General features: G+C 35.4%; 1 protein-coding gene across 3 annotated transcripts in view; it reads right to left on the reverse strand.

The window, feature by feature from the left end:
- The window catches only part of Plcb1 (phospholipase C beta 1), a 707,068-nt gene that overhangs the window by 203,931 nt on the left and 478,385 nt on the right, over nucleotides 1–24,752 (reverse strand). For all 3 annotated transcript variants that reach the window (XM_076851538.2, XM_076851540.2, XM_076851539.2), the window contains 5 exons: nucleotides 16,946–17,025; nucleotides 15,110–15,163; nucleotides 13,981–14,056; nucleotides 7,427–7,527; nucleotides 6,033–6,199 (listed from right to left, as the gene is read on the reverse strand). In XM_076851538.2, coding sequence (XP_076707653.2) covers nucleotides 6,033–6,199; nucleotides 7,427–7,527; nucleotides 13,981–14,056; nucleotides 15,110–15,163; nucleotides 16,946–17,025 — 478 coding nt within the window. The remainder of the gene's footprint in view (nucleotides 1–6,032; nucleotides 6,200–7,426; nucleotides 7,528–13,980; nucleotides 14,057–15,109; nucleotides 15,164–16,945; nucleotides 17,026–24,752) is intronic.

The following is a 24,752-nucleotide window of genomic DNA, read 5'->3' on the forward strand; positions in this document are numbered from 1 at the left end:
CTGTGATCATTGTTCCATATCCCATTTGAATTTTGGGTAATTGTTTTTCTTCCACTGTTTTCAGTCTACAAGTCTTTAACACCTTGACTTTTTTGTTGTTGTTTTTTGGGGGAGGGGAGTACCAGGGATTGAACTCAGGGGCACTCAATCACTGAGCCACATCCCCAGCCCTATTTTGTATTTTATTTAGAGACGGGGTCTTGCTGAGTTGCTTCATGTACCTTGCTTTTGCTGAGGCTGGCTTTGAAATTGTGATTTTCCTGCCTCTGCCTCCTGAGCCTTGGGATTACAAGTGTGTGCCACTTGCCCTGCCAACACCTTGACTTTTTGCTTAGATCTACAAGTAAATTCCCTTTTTGTGCTTCAGGTTGAGTTAAACATCTTTTTTTTTCCCCCAAATGAAGAAGTCCTGCCTAACACTATTGTAAGCTTTCCAAGTCCAGAACTCTCTCTCTCTCTCTCTCTGTCAACTTCTTAGTGTTGATAATAATGCTATAATATAGTTCAACTCTATCCATATTTTAAATAAAACTCTATTGAAACAGGATAGTTATTTCTTCTGATACTTTCATTATTAGCTTAGTTCTATCAAAAGAGAAAAACATTTGCTATATGTGACCTATGTGTCCTTTGCTTAAAACCAAATTGCTTTACGATTATGAATTTTGAGTTCATTTCAGTTATCAAACTATTAACTTGGTGAGTTCTGATAAATACTAAAGGGGATTATATAGCTGCATTTTATGATTTAATTGAAATAAAGTGAGGACTCTTTTAGACAGCTCTGATAAAAATTTAAGAGGAATAATGGATGATAAAAAGGGGAAGAGACATGGAACTGAAACCTCTGCTAACATTATAATCTGCTATATTAATTCAGTTATTTAATAAATACTAATGCACACCTGTTCTCCAAAGAAGAATAAAAGCACGAAAAAACCCTATGGTTTTCTTTTGATTTGGTGATTAGTTTAAGCAAAACTTAGTTTTCATTTATGGATATATCAGTTGAATCTTGAAGTTTGTATTGTTACCAAAATATCATCAATTTGAATATTTTATTTTCCATGCTAATTTTATTCACTCTCATTTTTCTGAAGAATTTAAGTGATTAAAGAAATTTACTGTGCTCAGGAGATATTAGTCTTCACACAACGGAATTCATGACAATTTGGTTTGGGATAAGCAGAGATTGTTATGTGTTTCCATGTCAAGCAGATTCAGGTCAACGCTAAAAACGATTTGGCAGGGAAGAAACATTTGCTAACTTGGGGGGCCCAGCATTTCTCTTTGTGTGATTTTATGTTGTAAAAATAAAGCAATAAAACAGACACTCTTGAGAACAGTGTCTTCTGAGACAAGATTCAAAATCTTTCTTTGTGCAACCCAAATATGTGACTATTTGGCTCAGAATGCACAGAAGCACTTGGATTATTTACAATCAACATACACATCTCCCCAAACAGAAATTCTAGCATAGAAACGTGGCCAACATGCTAACTAGAGCAGGCCCATTGTCTCTTCTGGATTTTCAATTCACACTGTGGTGTGCTGCACATTTGGTCTCTTAGCCTGTAGTCAGCTCTGACATTTAGGCTGTAGGTCAAATTAAACTTTTTTAAATTTTAGGCTCTTATTTGAAAATGATGGAAAATGAATATTAAAATTAAACACTAACATATATCAACTTCGTGTATTTAAAACCTGCTTTAAAATATATTTCTTGATATCAGAGTATATATATGCATGTGGGTATTCATACATTTATTTATGTTATACTACATATTTTATGTATGTGTTTTATGCCTCTCTTTTTCTAACAGACAGACAGTATGGAGTGTCTTTCTCAGAAAATAAGACTAAGTTTGTGGATCAGCACTAAGATCACCACTGATTTAATCTTTGGGCACATTTGAAGAACTAGTCAAAATGAAAGCAGAAGAAAAACATTATAATAAAATATTAAACTTCTCCACTTATTCCCTTATATGTTTATTGATCAAAAGTTATTCAGCTCTTAACTGGAAATTTAAAACTTGTTTTTTTCAAGAACATGTTAGTATTAGATCTTATATAAGTCACCTGACTTCAAAGACTTGGTGTGCCTGTGTGCAAAATGTTAATGTGCTTTTTTTAATTAACTTTTTTTTAGTTGTAGCTGGACACAATACCTTTGTTTTATTTATTTATTTTTATGTGGTGCTGAGGATTGAACCCAGCACCTCACATGTGCAAGGCGAGTTCTCTATCGTTGAGCCACAACCCAGCCCCTGTTAATGTGCTTTTGAAAGTCTCAAAATAAATGAAAGCTATTTCCTTGAAGATCCATACCACTCTATTAAGGTCAAACAAAAGTTTATTAAGTTGTACTTTGTTGAAGCCTACTTATAAAGGAGACATAAAAAGGAGGTTCTGAAAAGATCTTAAAGTCAAACATCAAATGTTATAAGTGGAAAAACCAAATCAAAAATTGATTTTCATCTTCATACTTCAAACTCTACTTATTCAAGAATTGCAATCTAATCCAGTGATTTCCTAATTCCATAAATAAATTTAAAAATTGTTATCTTTTGACTACGAAATAATAGTTAACATAAGGAAACAATCTTCTCTAGTCTTCCTTGTTCCTATAAAAACAGCCAAAGTGGCAAATAAAATCATGTGGTATGAAACAGCTCAAGTTCAACATAATTTTGTTACTTAAGGTTTTGGGTTAAGAAAGAAATGCTGTGATTGAAAATAATTTTTTTTTTCTAGGTTGCTAATGGGAAACTTGGAAAAACAACTCCCTTGGCTCAGTATTCATATAGAGTTGCCTGTCCTCAGATCTCTTCAGATAGCTTGTAAATCTTGAAGCTTCTGTTTCAAATTTTGTTGCTGCTTAATATATAAGTGTTCAAGAAATGTTTGTTGAATGAATGATAGAATGCTATATCTTCTATCCCTAGGGAATTTCTAGTTTAAGCCTGTTGAAATGAGTCCAGCCTAAATGTTGTCTCTTCCATGACCATCCCCTCCAGGAAGATGTCGCTCCACCCTCCCTTTTGCTTTACTTCCTCTCATAGCCATGTCACAAAGTGATCTCTAGCCCCACAGCCTCAGCATCACCTAAGAACTTGTTAGAAACACAGAATCCTGAATCTGCATTTTAGCAAGGGCATAGGTGATTCATGTGCACATTAGAACTTGAAAGGTGATAGTGATTTATATTCACAACTTATTGTTTTAAAAAGAGTGCAAGCCTACAGCACCAGCTTTCTCTTTGCCTCTCTCTCAGTCCATTGCGTCTTACCTGTCACTAATGATTTCCTGAATGCCAAATTTATGAATGATGAATGAATAGAGGTTTGCTTGTAAGTTTTGAGTTTTCAGGACCAGGACACCAAGATCGTGTGCTTCCTCCTGTTACTAATGTGCCCTGCGTTCAATAATGATGATCATAATTTATACCACCTAAGGAATGATCATTGATTGCTGAACTAAATGTCAGTATACATCTTCTCACTTTATCCTTAAATAAGGCAGTTATCACAATTACACGTCTTAGAGCTGAAGCAACCTTACTAAGGTCTTTTGTAAATTGACTATTTGATACCTGGAGAGGTGGATTTCTTTCACATGGACTGTGGAGGGGAGAGGATGACAGATCCAGCCAGACAGAGCTGCTGAATTGTCTCTGTAGGTCTCTGGGGTGGCTGGCACTCTAGTCAAATCCCAGGAATGAACTCCAGGGTCCCTGTCCTTCCCATGTGCTAGACAAGACTTTCAGTGGAGATGGCACAAAGAAAATTCCTCTGTTTAGGGACCTCCAGGGGATAATCTCAAGTCATAAACTGGGGCACAAATACTTTATATGTCAATTACTAGATCACACCTACAAGTCTACATTAAGTAATGCATCGTGAGCAGGTTGATCTTCTAAGTGGTGGGGATATGAAAGGCCCAGACATCTTGTGTTCTCTTTAAAAAATAATAGGTGAAAATACCTGAGGAATATAAACCAACACACTACATCTCAACACCTCAAGGAAAGAGTTAACACTTATTCATCCCACACGTGGGCCACCCACTCTTCTTTCTAAATACCATGCAGACATTATTTAATGCAAAATCACAAGCCAATGGAGAACTCTTTTCCTTTCAGTTCTGAAGATGAAGTAATTAAGACACAGAGAAATTAAATACCAAGACCAGGAGACCAGTGGATCTCAACTTTGAAACTGTGAGGGGCACCATAGTTCTTTGTTGCTTCTCTATATTAAGGGTGTTACACAGTATTCATATCAATGTCATATTAAGTCATAGGAAGAGAAATATATTTGTTTTAAAAATATACCTGAATTTTATGCACCTGTTCTGATTGTGAAATCCATACCTCATGCACTATAAAAAGGCACTAAATAATCATACTAATGCTGGGAAAGTCTTAATTTCCATTAGTGTCAAGATTGGTTCTTCTTGGATCATGGAGTTCTACAATAACCAGTCACAGATTTTCCCTTTGTACCTTCTAGTTCATCTAAGTCATCACAGAATGACATATGAAGGTGTTGCATAGCAGCTGGAGCATGGACCATCAGCAGTGTGGTGTGAAGAGAGGCAAAAGGGTACAGTCAATGCTTAGGAGGCCTCATTGATTTAAAAAACGCTTTTGGTTTTTCCAGTGTCACGGGCTGATCATTTTAAGAAGTCATACTGGATTTGTTATAGCATCATGTTGGCCATTTTTGGAGAAGCTCAGACGTCATAAGGGTAATGCCAAGCTATACAGGCAAAAGCTTATCCAGCAAGTTGCTCCCTGTGTAATGAGGAGGAGAAAAAGAAGTGGTACTAGGGAAAGAGGCAGGTGTGGAGGGGCGGGCCTGGCCCTGCCAAGGCACACTGTTGGGTCAGTTGCTTCCTTTGACTGACCTCACCTCCATGGCCATGAGAGACACAAAGACAATAGAGCAAAGAACTCAACCAAAAACACAAACAAAAATGAAAAATGTTATCTAGAGATTCCCTTTTAACAACATGCAAGAGAATATTTTATTTTATACTAAATACATTTATTTTATATTCAGAGGACCAGTTGCAGAATAAGTATGATGAGCCAAAAAACTTTTTAATCTCTTTTTATGACTACCATTCTTATTTGTGACTTTTAAGCTTGGGTAGAGCTATTTCTGTTATTTTATAAATTGCCCACATATTAGCATGTAATTTATTCCTTTTCAATAACTGGAACTTTGCTGTCCCTGCTTATGGAATAGGCAATTTGCAATAACATGTTATAACGTATTGATTTTCTAAGTGAAGCAACTTCAAGGCAGATGAAATTTAATCTTCATGGTGGAGAAACAACCAAAGATCTGCTTTGGGGAAAATGTTCCACATATAATTCAAAACTTCCAGCAATTAATTCTTTGTGATCGTATTTTGGCAACTGACTTCTCCTGAATTAAAAATGTAAATTTCTAAATGAATTCTATGCAACTTAGAGCTGCCTATTTATATCAATTTTTTGGACTAATGATTAGTTTTTCTACTAACACTAATTTTTTAAATATAAAAGATCAGATTTCAGAATATTTTCCAAAGTGGGTGGAAAAATTTATCAGATCATATAAATTGCAATAAAAGAGTTTAGTAGACTGAATATTCTTTTTGGTTTTGGAGATTTAGGCTACTTCACAGAACTTACTAGAAAGAGAACAGAAAGGGCAACTTTAAGTTAGTGAATTTCCTATATGAGAAAAATGCACTCACTCACTGGATAAATCTGAAGCAAAACAAATAATGAGACATTATAAAAATATATATTACATGCATACAAAAACCTAAAATAAATCACACACCAAAGTTAAAAAATAAAAATCTATTTTGGCTTAAACAACCAGTGATTTCAGACAGAAAGACAAGGAGGTTTACAAATAGGGCAATTGACCTAAACAGTCTCTGAAGTCTTTGATGTCCCTAACTACCAGAGTGCCACCCATTCACAATGGGGAATAAGAGCTTCCCTGTGGTGTGGAACAAAGTGTACTGACCTTTCTTGGCAAGGCTGTTATTGGGCTCATACTTCTCAATCAGTACTTGGACTTGTTCTTGTTTCAGAGGTGGGTAAAGTATTTCATTTAGCCGGGGATCTCGCTGCTTCAGGTTGATAAAATCCATCATCTGATCAACAGTAAGGTATGGTTTGCTTTTGGCACCACTAAAAACAATTAAAACCAACAGTTTTAATATTTTCCCCATTAACTCTTATCTATGAATTTATCTACAGAGAAGCAAAACCATTCCATACTTGAAAGGCTATATAAATTCTTAGCTTTTCCCCAAAAACATACTGTGACTCCACCATAATTTCTGTATCCCTATGAGCTATAAATTGTCTTTTATAATCAACACCACTAAATCCCAATACACCTGAAAATTATCAAATCCCTAAAAAAAAATCCACATTAGGAAAACTCTGCATAGTTTGTGTACAAAGGCACTTTAAATTAAACAGAAGTATGGATTTTTAAATTTATGACACTAACACTATGATTTAGTCATCAAACTCTCAAATCCCATTTAATCATTTAAAGTTATATTTGTACCTCATTCGTTACTTTAAAAAATAAACAACCTACTTAGGTATGTTTTTCATTTCATTAAGTTAAGGTTTCATAAGTGTCTATAACTTTTCTAAATAATGTGATTTGAATTGCCCATTACAATTTAATCAACAACCCAATGACAAGTTCAGGGCTGTTGACCTTCAGTAAACATTTAATGGCAATAAATATCACAGAGACATCCAGCATGCAATGTTATTTTCAGTAGAACTGTTTGCCTATCTTTCTCCTTACTTTTTTCACCAATTTTGGATTGATTTTTTTTTGTCATTATGTAGGTTTTAGTGTGTCAAGAAGGGTAAACTGCAAATTTCCCACACATGCCTTGATGTTTTGGTTTATTCATTTTTTTCTTGAATTTTTTTTTCAGTTTCTTTAAGAAAGATAGGCATATATTTGTAATTTGTAACATAAAAGCAAATAATATTCCAGCTGGGAGGGTTCTTGGTAATGCAAACTTCTTCTTTCACTGATATGGTTCAGATCAAATAAGTGGTTCTCAGTCACATATCTTTCTGGTCCACGAGTCTATCTCCAACTTAGCCAAGATACTTCCCTGTTCTATCTTTAAACCCCACAGAACCATGTAAGATGCTAAACTAACAGGAATCATAAATCATAAATCATAAATCAATCATTAAAAGCAGTTGCTCCACCTCAGAACCAAGAACATGGGATCATGCCCAACAGATGGCTCAGGAGCATAGACATGGTGTAAATTTCTCTTCCATCTCCTTCTAGTGCTGCTCAAAATCCCATCTAGACACCCTTAGTATCAGTGCAAGCTGGAAGAAAATGCAGATTAAAATGTGTCCTCTTACAATTCTGAAAAGATGTTATCAATTTCAGGTCGAGGGCAAAGATTATTCAGGAAAACTCTGTACACATCCGGAGTGAAGTCCTCTTGAGGTATGGAATCATTCTGAGAAAGAGAACGACAGTCAGCATATGATCCTCTCTCCTGTTTCTTCTTTCTGTCTCTCCCCTCCTTCTCTTCCTCCCTCCTTTCCTGTCTCCCTGTCTCCTTCCTTCTCTTTTCCTTTCTTCTAGGAGGTCTGGTAAATAAATATCCAGAGCACATCCAGGAGGCCAAATGTAGAGCTCACTTGGACTCTGATTTGGGGTGTCAAAAATCCTAATTTTCTGTTGTTTTTTTTTTTTTTTTTTTTTTTTTTTTAGAGTTTAAGATTTTTCTTCTGCTAAAGGGATGATGAGGCAATTCCCTAAGTACATTTACTAAGATAAGTTAGACATAGGAAAGACAGATTCTGTTTAGCAGCACTTTTTTTTTTTTTTTTTTTTTTAGTTTTCTTCTTCATCTCCTTCGCCTTCCTTTTCTCTTTCCTCTTACTCTTCCTTTTCTCCTTCCTCTTCTTTTTTTTCTTCCCCTTTCCCCCTTTTCCTCCTCCTCTTTCTTTTGGTTTGAATATATTTCTTTAAATTTTGTTAAAATATACATAACAAATTTTACCATGTTAATAATTTTTTAAATGTGCGGAACAGCAGCATGAAGTATATGCACACTGTTATGATGTTTATCAGGTTTTTGAATGAATATTTTTTCAAAGTGATGTTACTACTAGATAAAGACATTGTCAAATGAAAACATAAATTTGTGTCTTTTTTTTTTTTTTTAAACAACATTCCCTCTGGTTTAAATAATGTGATAAGTTGTAAAACAGTTTTCCTAAGTAGGGCAGCACCAGCCATTATTTTTCACTGATTGCTCCTGTCTTATTGTCCTGGAAGCCAGTAACTGATATAAAAGGCTACCTCTGTGGTTTCTGTTTTCTGTTTATTTGGGCTGCCATGGAAACCGGAAGCATGTATTCAAGTCTTTGTTAACAGGAAGGACATTTTTCATGCAGTTTCCCTATTTCAGGTATATGTTTACATGATTATTTTTATTTTCAGGCTCTTAAACCAAAGAAAACACCCTTCCTCTTAATCATGTTCATGTTTTGAAATTTACTTTAATAGAATTTTTTTAAAATCCTGTCTGAATTATGGTCTGAAATTGTACACTGCTTGCTAATGTAAGAAAACTTAGCTTACCACTGGGTATAAGAGTAGCCCCATATTTATGGAATGAACAGTAGTCCCATATTTTTTTCCATTTATAGAGGAAAATGCATTTATGCTGCAAAATAGAATTTTGAGAAAACCAAGCAACACATCAATCATTTCACATAGAGGGATAAAGCATAGACAGATGCTTTATACCAGCAGGCTTAGGCTACTTGTACACAAACTTTGAAATCAACAAGTCCTAGAACAATGGGAAATAAATTCTCATGGATTGCTTGATTGGTATTTTGCCATTCATAAAATGGAACAAGGACAACCTGGAAGTAGGTTCCAAAATTTCGTCTGATTTATTAAAAAAAAAAAAAAATACCATTGACTAGAGGATGCCACCCTCTCTGATTTAGACACACATATATCTATTTACAGAATGGTCTGGACATGTCTACCCTACTCTTGAGTTGTTAGACAATGGGAAAAGAAAGATCTAAAATAAATTGAAAAAACAAAAACCAAAAACACCCAATGGTGCTGCCATCCAACTCAAGGGCATCTAACTTGATTGCATTTTATAAACCCCAAGTGCATTTCTGCATGTTCCCTTCTAAATAGAGTCCACTCTACCACCATGTAAACTCATCCAGCACAGACATAAATTCATTCTATCTAAGAATATCAATAATTGTATTCTTCTTCTTATTATTTTTTCTTCCTTCTTGGCTTAGTTGGAAGGCTCAGTTGGAAGGCTCTTTCTCTAAAAGGCCTTGTCTCCCCCTTGACTGACTTGGTCTGGTTTTTCTTTTCCCATTATAACTTGCTTCTCTTATTTTTCAACACTTAGTGCTCTCGGCTATATCATTCCCTCTTCCCTGCTAACCTGCTGAAGCGCACAAGTTAGGACCTGTGTGATGTCTGTCAGTCGCTCTAATTCTGGTGTGCAACACATAGTAAGTACACATTAAACATCTACTAAATAAATGGACATAATTTATGAGAATGGTGAGTGTTGGCAGTGAGAACTTGCATATGGTACTTCTTGTTGAGCATCAGATTTAATGAAAATCATTTTTGTAAGATTCCAGACACAAAATTTCATAGAACAATATACTTTCCTAAAATCTAACCATTGTTTATTTACCAGCTGAGAATTAGGATTTTCTATTAAATGGACAAATTAATGAGATAATATGAATAAATGTAATATTATTTTCACTGTTGAATTTTAGCACATGAAAAAAGATAAAATTTTCAATGTAGCTGATTTTCTTTATCTCACTTTTCTTTTGCTCAACTTGATAATTAAAAAGTATTAATTTATTGAAGCAGAATCAAATAAATAGTGTCCACATGTAGATTATTTTTCTTGACGGTCCAGTGGATTCCTTCCCAGTAAATTACAAATTCTACATATTTTCAATATTTTTGATTTAAAACTATAAATCAAAAAGTTGAATTAGCCAGAGTCCATAGAATAATTACAAATAAATTACTCTTAATTTATTATGTACTGGGTATGTAATGTGATTTTAAAATGGAATTTTTATATCAGTGATTTTCAGTATCACAATTCAAAAGTAATTAAATTTCTGATTTAGGAAGAAATGTAATGAACTACAGTTATACAGAGAAATTATTTTATAAGCTTTATTTATAGTATTACTCAGTAAAACATATCATAGTCTTGAAATCCCAAGGAATTTCCCTTTGTAATATATTTGTGTGTCCATCAACTACAATAAACTTTTTTTTTTTTTTTCCAATCCCAGGACTTGGAATTGAACCTAGGGATGTTCTACCAATGAGCTATATCCCCAATCCCTTTTAAAATTTTATTTTGAGATGGGGTCTCACTAAGTTGCCCAGACTGGCCTTGAACTTATTATTCTACCCCAGACTCCTGAGTTGCTGGGATTACAGACATGTACCACTATACCCGGCAAACTTTGCAACTTAAAATAAATACACAGGCTTTTTCATTATGTTCTTCATTAAAATGCACCCCCATAGGCCCATGTTATGGCAAGAATACAATACAATTCCAAATGTCACTGAGCTCTTTTCAAGTTAATAAGCCTAAAACCAAGGGAATTTGGTACAAATAAATTATTTTCAGTTCTCAGCTTGTGAGTAAAATGGTCATTTTCTGAAAATGGGAAAGTTTTCAGAGGTCTCATTGGAAAATAAGTTTAGATTATTAATAGAAGGACAGCTATTGCTTTGTCTCTCTTTTTCGGCACAGTACTACTTTTTAACAATTAGGGTGACGTGAGGCTAACAACTATAATCTCCAAAGGACTACCCACTAAAGGAATGTGTTATTCCAATGGATCGTGTCAGCCAGGATACAAGTTCAAGTGCATTAATTATCCCTAACAATGTGTACAAAGATAATGTTTAAAAAATCTCCACAGGATATCCACTGTGTTTCTGGGTAATGTGTCTATTTACAGAACACAATTAAATCTAGTTTGAATGATGTCTGGCTATGAAATTGTTTCCCATTTATGCCAAACTAGCTAACCCTTTTATATAATCCTTTCATGGTGTGCAATGTTTAAAATATCCCTTGTTAATGTATCCAGAATCTTTTTGCTAATTAGTAGATATTTCCCACATAAAAGTCACGTAGATATGAAATTACTGCAATGATTTAAAAATATAGCTTTGATGTGCAATAGACAGTTCACAGAAACATTAATTTCCTGGCTTTGAAACCTTTTTTGATTTAGATTTTTTAAAAGGCATTCTGATTCTACAAGTTCTCCAAGTAAATTATACTTAACTATGAAAAATAATCTTTCAAAACTACTATGGAGGTTGATTATATTTTTCAAATAACTTCAGTTTGTTTTCAGAGAATTGGCATTATATTTAATTTGCTAAAGATAATTTTTTTTCCAATTTAAACATAACTCCTGCTATTTGAATCTCATTTACCTCCTCAAATGTCTCTGGTTGATATTGGTCGGAAAGTTTGAACCTATAATAGACATAGTGGATTGCAAAGACTCAATTTATGTTTATTGACTGAAATGTCAGAATCCAATTGTTTAGAAAATTGCAATTTACTGAGAATTGATTGATGGGTTTGATTTTTCTATTCAGACTTTCTATTCCTTCTTTCCCTTAGCTAGATGTATAATACCAAGTTAAAATTTTTGATTCTTGTATTTCACAAGGCATTATCCAGGAAAGGTAAAACCAGAAGAGATTGCTAAGGCTAACCATTCTTTGCATGTCTTTATAAAACCATCTTTCATACTTTATCTCTCTCTCTCTCTCTCTCTCTCTCTCTCTCTCTCTTTTCTGAACAAGTGGTCTTTTCTCTGTTTCTCAAATCCAGAAATTTCTTCCCAGCCTCAGCACACACTTTCTTTTTCTAAAGTGAGATTCCCTTATTCTCCATAGCACCACTTCATTTTCTCTTCCTTCCTTTCTTTCTTTCATAACACTTCTCTCAATTTACACATGCATTTGTTGATGTATTTCTTTTTTTTTTCCCCTAGTGCTGGTTTGGAACCCAGGGCCTTGTGCATGCGAGGCAAGCACTCTACCAACTGAGCTATATCCCCAGCCCCTGTTGAAATATTTCTTAACTAGTTCCCCAGATGATTTTATAGTCCTTGAAACCTTAAACTTCATTTCTGTTCACTACCACATTCTCAGTGCCTGTGGATACATAGTAAGGTTTTTAGAAATATTTGTTGGGTCAATGAGAAGAGCTTCATTGCTTCATCTTTCCTACCCTAAAGCATCTATCATAAGAGCAATGGTAAGCAAATTCAAATACTTTGCTTATCAAAGCAAAAGTAACTATGTTTTGTGGAGCCTTTGCATAACTCTGCCCTGTTCAGGCAGCAATGTTAGCCTTTTCTACCTGTAGAGGAGAAGTGATGGTGGACAGTGTTTCCTGTAACCTACCAAAGTTGTTAATAAACTTCACTTTGAAAAAATATTCACAATAAAAACTAGCCAATTAACTTAATAAAGAGAACTCAATAAATAATGCTTTTTCATAATTCAATCATAAGTTTAAGAGTGGCTTTAAGATTTCATTCAGTGCTTGCTAGTGTTTCAAGAGGCTTGGAGTTTCTATAAATTCAGTGTTGTCCTTAAATAAGTGCTTTTTGTTGCTTAGATACTAGAACAAAAATAATTTAGAATAGAAGGGAAAGCACTGAATATTACATGAGAAAGAGTTTTTGAAATAGACTGTTCACCTAGAAACAATGCTAAGAACTTATTTGAGATTCACTTATGTAGAAATTGATTAAAATGAATGCATATGACATTATTCTAGGAGGTTAATGTATACAGAGTGGTGTGTACATATCAGGCATTTAATAAAAGCAAGTTATATCCTTTGTCCTCTCACCTACTTTACCAATCAAGAGCAAAGTGAGTTATCTGCAAACTTTTTATCTGTGTCACTCTCAGTAAAAACGTTTTGGACATGGCCTTGCAGAGTATATACATTTATTCATAAACATGTACAACTATGCTAAATGTATCTCCAACTTATAAATCTTAAAATAAGGAATTTAAGAAGGATAAGGTGAAATTAGTATTTCAAATGTATTCCTAAACACAATACCTCACACTATCATTAGCTACTAGCTCAAGAGACATTTTTTTTAAGATAGACATTTTTTTAAAGATAGACATTATAAATTGTCTTCTTGACAATGCTGACCCTTTCTTTTTGTTATTTATTTATTTTCTGTATTACATGATTAGATCACTACACATACACAAACACAGACCCAGACAGACACACACAAATATGCATGTGTGTGTGGTATTGAGGATTAAACCCAGCAACACTCTAACACCGAGCTGTATCTGCAGCCCTTTTTATTTTTTTTCTATTTTGGGAAAAAGTCTTGATAAATTGTTCAGGATGGCCTTGAACTTGTATTCCTCCTGCCTCGGCCTTTCTAGTTACTGGGATAAATAGGAATGTGCCACTACACTCAGAATACACACGCAAAAACATTTTTTTTATCTACAAAATGCAAGTATCTCTCTAAGGTTTTCATTTTCCTTTCTTCCTTCTCCTCCCCACCTCTTCTTCCTCATTATTCACCACTGGAAATTGAACCCAGGACCCCAGGACAAGCACTCCACCACTGAACTATGTCCCCAGCCCCACAGGAGTCATTCTAGTTTGAAATATTGGGGTTATAGGAATGAGAGAATATAATAGTGGTCTCATACACTGCAAATATAAATAAGTTATGGGTTTTAGACTTTATAAAAATATATCCAGGTAGTGTTGAGACAATGTGTATTGAGTATAAATCATTAAGAACTATTTTTCTGTGCTATCACCATGAGGCAACACACTCACCCTTGAAGATGGAAGATTACAAGCCTCTAATGCAGTTTCAACTCGTTTCCGGTCTGCTGAAAACAAGCGATATATGCTGTGGAGTGAAAACACATGAATGAGAGATGTTTAAAAGTCACTGGGATCACAGCACCTACAGATGGTGCCCACTCAATATATCCCATTGAATCAAACCTATTCATTATTCACCTTTAAAGAATGAAAGGATAGCTATTCTTCCATACATCTGCATCTGTGTTCAGAAAGATCTTTGTGTGTGCTTTTAAAAAATCGTAGTGTCTAACACAATGCCAATGTTCTGAGATAATGCTGATGATCCAATTAAAAAACTAGTGCATCAAATAATATCTTATATTAAATATTAAAATAAACTTAACAAACTTGTCACCTCATTGCTACCCACGGCCCTAAGTGTGTATGTTGTTTTATTAAGACTTCAAATTTTTTCATGAACAGAATCTCACTGATAGCTTATAAGTCCAGTGAAAGACTTTTGACTAAAATGATCTAAAGATGTACTTTCTTAGGTCACTAATTTCATTTTTAAAAAACCAGAAAGTAAGCGCTGAACAATTTACTATAATAATTTGGATTATGGGTTCTATTGAAACATTAGAAAATCCTCTGCCTGGAGGTTAACCATCCCACAAGGTACATGGTGCAGGTAAATTCTCAGTACCCTAGACTGATTTGCAGATAGTTTTCTACTTCTTCCTGCCCTGCTTTGTTATTTAAGTTCCTTGCCCATCTCCTGAGTTTGCAAGTCCTGCTTTAAGGTAGAGCCACCTTGGCAGAGAAAGGTACCAAGGTCACCCAATTTGTGCTCCCAGAATAGATCTGAGTATCAGGTGTTTCTTTGGGTTTAGCAATGAGGTCCCCTTCCTTCTCACTCCTTCCCCATTCCACTTCGGTGTTTTTTAAAAAGGGATGCCAGAGGAAAAGAGTAGCCCAGGGAAATGCTATGGAGAAATCAGCTGCTCTGATATGAAGCACACAGGCAAGAGGACAGAGTTATCAAGCACTGCCAAACTCCCACTTAGGCTGATGAAGAAACAAAGCAGAGCCATGGCACAGATTCAAATCTTTGAGAAAAAGAAAACGAACAATGGGAAACACTCAGGAGACTTACTTTTTAAGAGGAATGCGCCCTTCTGGAGTGACTTGTAGCTTGAGTTTAGTATAGCTGTTGACAAAGCAGAAAAATAAGTTTTCAATTTTTTAAATGAAAATATTATTGAAGGATAAAACCCAAAGAAAAGAACCTGTGCCAATGTGCAGTTTGTTGAATTTCACAAAATGCTTAAGTCTCCAAATTAACATCCAGATTGAGAAGTAGAATACTGTTACTTTAGTGGGTCCTAAAAAGCCCCTTTCACACCTCCTTCCAAAAGGAACTATTCAAAAACGAATTGTGATCCTGCTGTTAAACAACATAGATCATTGCTGCCTGTTTTGTACCTTACAAAAATGGAATCGTATTCTTTTTGTGTCTGGCTTCTTTCACTCAGTATTGTATTTTTGAGATCCATCCACCTTTTGCTTACAGTTGTAGATTATTCATTCTCATTTTTGTACTGAATCCCACTATATGAATATAATGACTGTGTTTATCTCTTCAACTGCTAGGGACACATAGGTCGAGAGAGAGCAACAGAACTCTCAACCACTGCTATGGACGTGTAAAAGGGAAATGCTACTTAAGGAAACTGTACTCACCTATACTAGGTATATATGCAACAGAAATGTTAATATGTTCACTAAGAGACATATTCTAGAATGTTCAAAGCAGCTACATAAGGAGAAACTTAACTGGAAAAGATATTTGTAACAGATAATAGCTAAAAAATGCTGTTTCAGGTAGAGCATCTTAGTTCATACTTAATTCATACTAGCACTTCTACTAACACTTCCTGGAAGAATAGATGTTCTACAGTTTGTTGGATGAAAAGATGGGACAAAGACTGGAGCGAAAGAAAGGGGCAGAAAGGAAGGGAGGAGGTGGAGCCATGTAAAAAGGCTGCTTAAGGGAACAAATTCAGGAGGGGAGATGATTCCATGGAAAACCACTTATACAAGACCTGTGGGGTGCTGACTAAAAGTAAAAGGAATCCTCAGAAGAGCAAAACGGAAATGTGGCTGGAATAGGAGGCCTGAAATAGTGGGTATGTCTTGCGTAACAAGAGCGAAGAGAGTAAAACCCAGGACCACCTCTTAATGGTTCTGTTTGTGGTTTGCATTTAGAGGTTTCCCAACCTCCTGAATGGCCACAAAGGAACACAACCAGGATTCCTCACTGCCCATCTGGCATGTGTCATTACTTTCGTTGGTCAGACAATTTTTTTTTTTTTTTTTTTAAAGAAAAGCTGTTGCAATTCCAGACTGATGTACTAATCTGCTTCATTTTTCTCTCCTTCTCTTTTTTCCTTCTATCCTTTCCTCTACATCTTTTCTTTTCCTCTTTTCTCACTAATAATTATTGTGATTGTCTACAAGGGCCATCAGTTTATTGATTTAAGTAGGCACAATGTAAGTTACTGTAGCAGCCATCAGAGGACTAAGGCTCTACAGAAACTAGGAACATATGCTGTTCATTCTCTTCCTTGGATTAATAATAGAGGTCACAGGCAGATGCAGAGCAGAGGCTCTCTGAAATTAATAACTTCTAGTTCTGAGCACAGCTGCCAGGATTTGGAAGTATCTCCTTATTGTGTGTCAAAGGCATTGACATTCAGGCAAGCTCAGCCCAGGCGTAACGCGGATGTGCAGCTTGGAGGAAAGAATGATCTTTTTTGGAAGTCTTCCAATTCTGAACAGTGGAGGTATCAGTTCTCCAACAAATCCCAAAGGGAAATTTTTGTTTATCAATGTGAGAAGCCAGTGCAGCATAAACAAAAGACTCACAAAGGAGAAAGGAAACTGACTCAGAAGAAGCAACACCCTTAGCAATAAAATTAGAGTGACTTACGCTTTTTCCAGAAATGCGTCCCTGGACATGTTTTGGGCCAACAGGTTTGTTGCCAGACTGAAAACCTCATTTGTCCATTCCTGAAAAATATAAATCACACTTGCATTAGCTTAAATACTGCACAGTTATAAGACATGACTTTAGTTCAGCTTCCAGGAAGACACATTAATTCAATTTGTATGCCCAAGGATGCCCCCGCCCCTGAACTTTTCTGCTTCTGGGTAAAAAAAAAAAAAAAAAGGTAATTAAATTCAAATCCCTGAGTGACTATCCTAAGAAAATGTTCTTTACACATAAACAAAGATTTTTTCCCTGCTTCTTAAAATGTCCATTAATAGAAAATTGCTGTGTTGCTTTCAATAGCTGAATGCTTTTTACTATTTTCCCTGAATTATAAATAGTGATAGAAAAGTTTAAAATATGGTAAGTATATTTTCAACAAAACTTCAAATATAATATTCCTACTTGGCTACCTGTGCTTAATTAGCTATGCCAGGGATATTTAAATTTTCTCTACAGTTTTCTAAATTAGTTATAGTTATAGTACCAAATGTTAATCTCTCACTGCTCTTTTAATCTTAATCCCTACCTCACACCACTCACTAGTGATCTCACTTGTCTTCCAAGAAAATGGAAAAGAGTTAAGTTTCCCAAAGCAATGCTGAATCTCCATTCTTTGTGATAGTTTGGAATATATGATATATATCCTGGGCCAATTATTTTGTTCTCTAACTGAAAAGGACATGAGAGATAACTGATCACCTCCTATTATAATAGTGGATTTAAATCGCTCCATAATGAAATAATATCCTGATGTTCCACATGATTCCTACATTGAAATCTATCGCACTTTTCATGTCTATTAATATTTGCTTTACATATTTAGGTATTCCAATTTGGGGTGCAACTATATCAACTTAAAATTGTTATATTTTCTTGTTGAACTGATCCCTTTATCATAATATAATATTGATATGCTTTGTCTCTTTTGAAATTATATATATGGACACTCTTGCTCTCTTTTGGTCAGTATTTTCTTGAAATACCTTCATTCCTAGTTTATGTGTGTCCTCAAAACTCAAATGTGTCTCTTGGAGGCAGCATATTGTTGGATCTTGGTTTCATAAATATATTTAGCTAATTTGTATCTTTTGATTATAGAAGTTAATCCTCTTACATTTGATTATTGGTAAGGGAGGATATGCTCTGGCATATTGCCAAACATTTTGTTTTTTAATTATTCCAATCTTGCAGTCCTTCTTTGTGTTTGTTATGAAATAATGTTTTTTAGTTCAATAGTTTTGTCACCTAGCTGTGTTATTTCTACTACTGATTTGCTGGTCTTTTGTGTAGTGTCTTTTTTTTTAAAAAATAGATATTTGTTTTTTGACTTTTTGACTTAAAGCACTGGAAATATATTTTCATATAATATGGTAATGTTGTTGATGGAACTGTAAGAACAGAAACCTAGAGTGATGGGAAAGAGAAGAGAGATTTCTTAGCAGAGAAAACTGTCTGGGAAAAGAACCAGCATTGAACAAACAGAGTTGGAAAGGAAGTAGTCTAATAGAGTAGAAAAGAGAGAAGGATTTGCAACAAGTAGAGTTAGGTGCAGATTATGAAGAACATTTAATGTCTCTGTTCAGAGGCTTAGAGATAATTGAGCAAAAAAATGTGATACCACCAATGGTCTGGGTTTTTTCTTTCTTTCTTTCTTTCTTTGCTTTTTCCTTCAGGATGGGAGGTAAGGAGAGCCAGGGCTAGGCTGTGCTTTAGACAGATTATCTGACAAGCCATGTGGAGATGAATTCAAGGCTAAGAAAATAGGAAGAACTCTAGAACCTGCAGTAGACCAGGTAAGAAATGTTGAGGCCTTCAATAGATTTTTGCCAGAGGACTTAGAAAAGACAATGCAAGATAGCTATGAGAGGAAAATAAAATTATCAACATAAAACCTGATGTACACACAGAAAATGATCAGGATAATCTTTTAACAGCTTGAAAATTAATTTCCTTCAAATTAGATAATTTTAAACATGAGTAATAACTACTGGTATAGTTTTAAAAATATGTTCCCGCTGTAAAATTTTTGGGGCTAAGACTCAAACTTCATATATTTCTAGCTCCATGGCGACATTATGTATTGATAAAAGTATTTATAATTGAAGACAATGTACAGTTTTGTATGTCTACTGAGATATACTTCCACACCAGAAATTGGGACAGTGAAAGAATTTTAAAAATCCAGGGATACTTCACTTAGTCTGAGCTTTTCAGTTAAAAGCTAAAGCCTTCCATGTATCCAGTTCAACAGAAACACAATACAAGCAATATATGTAATTGAGAATTTTCTAGCATTTGTATTTTAAAAATGAAAATAAACTTGTGAAAAAGATAATTTAAGATATTTACCATAGTGCAACTCTGTCTCAAAAAAAAAAAAAAAAAAGAGCTGGGGATGAGACTCAGTGGTTAAGCATCCTTGGGTTCAATCCCTGATAGACAAGTTGTACATCTCTGATGTGAAAATCTAAAATCCAAACTTTCTAAACAACTCCATGACACCACAATTGGAAAAGATCACCTGACCTCATGTTTCAAGTTGCAGTTAAGATGCAGATGCACTAAAAATATTGAATAAAATGACCCTCAGACTACAAAATGCATAAGAAACATTGTGTTGTGTTTAGACATGGATCCTATCCCCAAGATTTCTCATTGTCTATATGAAACTATCCCAAAATTGGTAGAAATCTAAAATGAGGAGCACTTCTGATCCCACAAATTTTGGACAAAGGGTTCTTAACCTGTATTAATCACGCAATCAATACAAAACTTTTTAACAAAATACATTCTTTTCATATGTAAAGCCTTTGTAATGATTTTGTGCTTTAAACTATGCCATCTCTATTTGTACTGGCACCATTTCCAACACTCAAAATGCCACAGTGGCTGTGGATGCCACGCTAATCAGAAGAGCTGGGTCATCTAGGTCCTTAGATCTTTCTGTGGGTCCTTAATAAAGCCAGCTAAGAAGAGCATCTCACCGTCTTCGCTACACCACCACAGTTAGCTCATTCAGAGTAAAGCATAATTTATGTTCATAACATTCTCCGAATGTGACCTCCGTGACCTCCCACATGTGAAAATCCTAGAGTCCAATGGCTTCCTGTAAGTGTTACACAAGACCCAGGTTGAATCACAGATTCAGAGATTATCACAGCGGCCAAAAAAACTTTAGAAACAACCCAAACTCTTGGCTGGATGCTGATCTTAGGCTAAATGGCACTTAGCTAAAATAGCATGTGTCTTAGTTTGAGTTCCCTAGAAACAGAACCTGAGATAAGGATTTATGCAGACTGGGTTTATTGCAGTGTTTTCTTCCAGCATTCACAGAGAAGTGAGCAGGACAGGGGGTGCAGGAGGGTTAGGGTAAAACACCGAGCAGTCTCATGGAGGGAAATCTTGGCTTAATTTCTCCACATGTAGACAATACCTCAAAGTTAAGTTTTCTGATCAGGGAGAAGGAAGCTGAAGATTAGAAATCCCTGTGCCTGTTCATTTTAGTTAGAAAGTGCTGGAAGGAGATGATATATCTCTAGGTACTTTCTTTCTCTTCTCCTCCCAATCAAACAAAGTGAATTCTAGCATCCAAAAGGAGGAGCCAATAGACACAGGTATGAGCTCCTGGGAATGAAAACCCATAGAGGTGTTGTGTGTGTGTGAAAATGACAAAGGAATTGGAGTGAATGTTGGCAGAGCGCTTCCAGAGTGCAGTGAAGCATGCTAATTTGTGTTTTGGGATTCTTGAGTACCCAAGGTAGCCACCTTGTGCAATAGGGGAAATGCCTCCAAGCCTGGGAAAATTGGTTCACATGCATTCTAGAGAAGCTTTTCTCAACTTTTCAAGTGCACATGCATCACTAGTCTTGTTGAAATGCAGATGCTGATTTAGTGGATCCACAGAGGGGACACAGATTCTGCATTTCTTAGAAGGTCCCAGGTGAGATCTATGCTGGACCATGACATGAGTAGCAATATTTTAGGGTGCATTGGCAGCGTTGACTAAAAACATGTTAGAAATGTAGGATTTGAAGCTCCACACCACATCTGCTGACTCAAAATTTGCACTTTCTTCAGTAAATCTTCATGTTTTTTATGCATACTAAATAAAGTTTGAGTATTGTGCTGGGCCACAGACTGCACTTTAAGCAGCAAGGTATTCCAGGATCTGATTTAGGAAGCATTATTCTAGTCTTTGTTTAATCCCTTCTCCAGCAAATAAAGAAATTATGTTGGCTATTAGTTTTTGCATAACCAAATAGATCTTTCAGCTGCATTAAGAACTACATGGCTAAAGAGATATGGCCAGAGCAGTTTAAAGCAATCTTGGCTTTTCATAAGATTATGAAATATGCTTTGTTGCAGGAAAGACAGAGCCTACAGAGGCAGTTTTTTTCATAAACCCAGTGCTGAGCCTCACTTAGTATGGCACTGGATCGGTAGCTTTTTATTTAATTGAGAGGATTTGATTTTTGCTTCTCCACTTTCAGAAACCAAGTCCTGACTGTCACTTACCTTGTTATAGCTCCTGCTACTTAAACCCTGAAGCTTCTTAAGAGACATTTTCTGCTCTTTGATCAACAGAGACCCTAACTAGAGGACATGGCTCTAGACATCAACTTTCATGGAATTAGCTGGGACTTAAATGTTCATGTTTGTTATTATGTCTTCAAGAGTCCCTCCTCTCTTCCTCCCTCCCTCCCTTCCTTATTTCAGACCAGGGATTGAACCCAGTGGTGCTTAACCACTGGGTCACATTCCAAGGCATTTTAATTTTTTTTATTTTGAGACAGGGTCTGGCTAAGTTCTTAGGCCTGGCTAAGTTGCCGAGGCTAGCTTTGAACTTGTGATCTTCCTGCCTCAGCCTTCTGAGTCCCTGAGATTACAGATATGTGCCACTGCACCTGACTTATTTCTGCAATTTTTTTCTCCCCATAAGATGCCATTGCTATTACTGCCAGTCTTGACACCATCAGAGATACTGAGTTTCCCTAACATGTCACAAAGGAACATACTTTTAAATTTCTAAAGCTACTTAAGCTCTGGCATTTGTGGAACATGTGTTTGCTTAATGCTACGAACAAATGTTTCATGATTATCAATTATTCTTATAGCTATTGTTTGAATGTTTTCTATATTCTGAGAGAGGTTCTTTGCATTCAATAACTTCACTGACTCTCACATTTTTGTTGGAGATAGTTAACCTACTTATTTTATAGAGGAATCTTCAAATTTCAACACACTTAAAGCTTACTGATGTTCTCATAACTAATAAAAGTCACAGTTGGGATTAGATGACTGCTTTCTTGGGCTGTCAAACCTGAAGTCCTAAATACCCTGCTTGTCATCACCTTGGTCTAGAAAATGTGAGTATCACTGATATATACAATTAAATAAGATGGATCAAGATAAGTAAATCCACTTAACTATGTTCTATTTCCAACACCAATTTAGCATTTCCTATGGGTCAGGTTTGTTTTGCAAATAATTAACTTATTTATTCCTCACAAACTGTCCTATGAGATAGACGGTATTATTTCCATCCCATTTTACAGTTGAGAAAGTTGAAGCACAGAGACATTCAATAAATGTTAGAAAGTCACACAGTAAGTTTTAGGTGTAACTGAGATTTGAAATTGGGTTTTCTTCTTGAGTTGAAACACTTTACAACTCCTTTACAATAAGGAAGTAAACAAAGTAGAGTAGAAATGAAGTATGATAAAATAAAGAGGTGTGAGCTCAGGTGGAAAATACAGGTCTAGTCCTGGAGATCTGGTAGAGTAGGCCACCAATTCCACTCAAAGTTGCTTTAGCCAATTGAAAGAGTAACAACCATTCATAATATTTGCCCTTGATCCAAATACCAGTCATGTCATAGTTCAATATCCTTCCCAGTTCTAAGAATGGAAGTTTCTCCCTTTGATAATTCAACTTATGACTGAAAGAGGTCTACAGACAAGGACAGTATCTTCTGGAAGAAATATCAGAAGTGACCATGAAGAATTCTTAGAACACCTATATTTTCATCAGTCCTGGGTGCCCTCACTTGCTCACCAAAGTGGTAAGGACACTTGGCATCTGTCTTGCCAGTGTAGGCTAGCTTTATTTCCTGCCTTTACAAACACATTTCCTAAATCTGACATTCAGAAAAATCTTTGAAAATCTAATGGGTGCACCCTGGGATCCTGCATTGTCTTAATTGACATTTCAATTTACAAACACACCTGAGCATGCTTTTGTAATTTGAGGGTTGTTCTACTTTTTCTTTTCTATAAATTTCCTGTTTATAGTCAACCCATTTTTCCTTTCATTGTCTTTAAAAGTGGGTAGGGCTTTTGTTTGGTTGAGGTTTGAGCTCAAACACAGGCCAATTTCAGTACCAGTTCTGTTGGTGGAAGCTGATTACCATACAGTGGCTGCATGTTGTCAGTGGTCCTGAGGCATCATGGTTCACAAGGTACTCAGGCCATAGCTGTGACCTGACCCTAACCAGCTGGAGTCACAAAAATGAGCAGCTTGTATTCTCTACTTTCAAAAACATATATTCATTCAAAGAGATCTCTGTGGAAATGAAATGATTCTAAAGGGAATCTGCATTTTCTATGTCTATGTCTGTATATAGATAGATATAATTGGGCATCAGTGGTCACTGTCATAAAGGAATGACAGACGATAATGAACTAAAAGCAGGCATTTCCAAAAAGCCTGATTTGGAAGCCTCTATTTACTGTGCTTATATTTTTAAAGAGAGTTTATTTATTTATTTTGAAAAGCAAAATTTAGGTTCACAGTGAAGTTAAGTGAAAGGTAAAGATTTTCCATATATTCCCTGTCCCTACACAAGTATAGTCTCCCCCATGATCAATATCCCCCATCAGAGTGGTACATTTAATTTAATGATCCTACATTGATACCTCTTTATTACTGAGAATCCACAATTTACATTGAGTTCATTTTTGATATATATTCTGAGTTCAGACAAACATATAATGATACATATTGACAATTATTATATCATGCAGTATAGTTTCATTGTCTTAAGAATCCTCTGTGTTCCACCCATTTAATTTATAAAAGCTTTATGAAATATGTAACATTTAAAATAAGGGTTTTTTTAAACAATTATTTTTACTTATGTACTTTCGTTGGTAGTGGAAATCAAACCCACAACCTCATATATGATAGGTAAGCCCACTGACACTGAGCTGTATCATCACCTTAAAATAAGGTATTCATATTTGTGATACAGACAAAGATCCTAGCTATTTTTAATGTTTTGTATTCATATTCTATTTATTGGAAAAATCCTACGGCTGCAATCACCTCTGCTTACAAGTGGGCTGGGAAGTAGTCTGGGATTTGAGAAAGTAGGACTGTTGTGTGGGTCATTCAGAATTGCCCTGCCTGGCTGAGCTCATTCCTCCCACTTACAGGCACACATCAGAATTCATCCTGCTGAGCATTTGTCTTAATGACATACTGACGAATCTTTTCATGGTGAAATATGGTACATGAGCTGCAAAATCTTTTGTTAAAATCAGAGAGACCATCTGAGAGGTTACTGCATGTATGATACTATATATGACACTTGACATTTTGGTAAAATTTCTGGCACGGTTTCTCTGTATTAGGTGGCAGTGAAAATCTTAAGATTTTATCGTCAAATTGTTCTCATTCTCATCTCCTACTCAAAGAAAAATGGTTGTAAACTATACATAACTACAAACAAACAAAATCAATAAAA

The sequence above is a fragment of the Callospermophilus lateralis genome, chromosome 3 (genome assembly GCF_048772815.1).
Source record: "Callospermophilus lateralis isolate mCalLat2 chromosome 3, mCalLat2.hap1, whole genome shotgun sequence".
Classification (NCBI taxonomy): Eukaryota; Metazoa; Chordata; class Mammalia; order Rodentia; family Sciuridae; genus Callospermophilus; species Callospermophilus lateralis.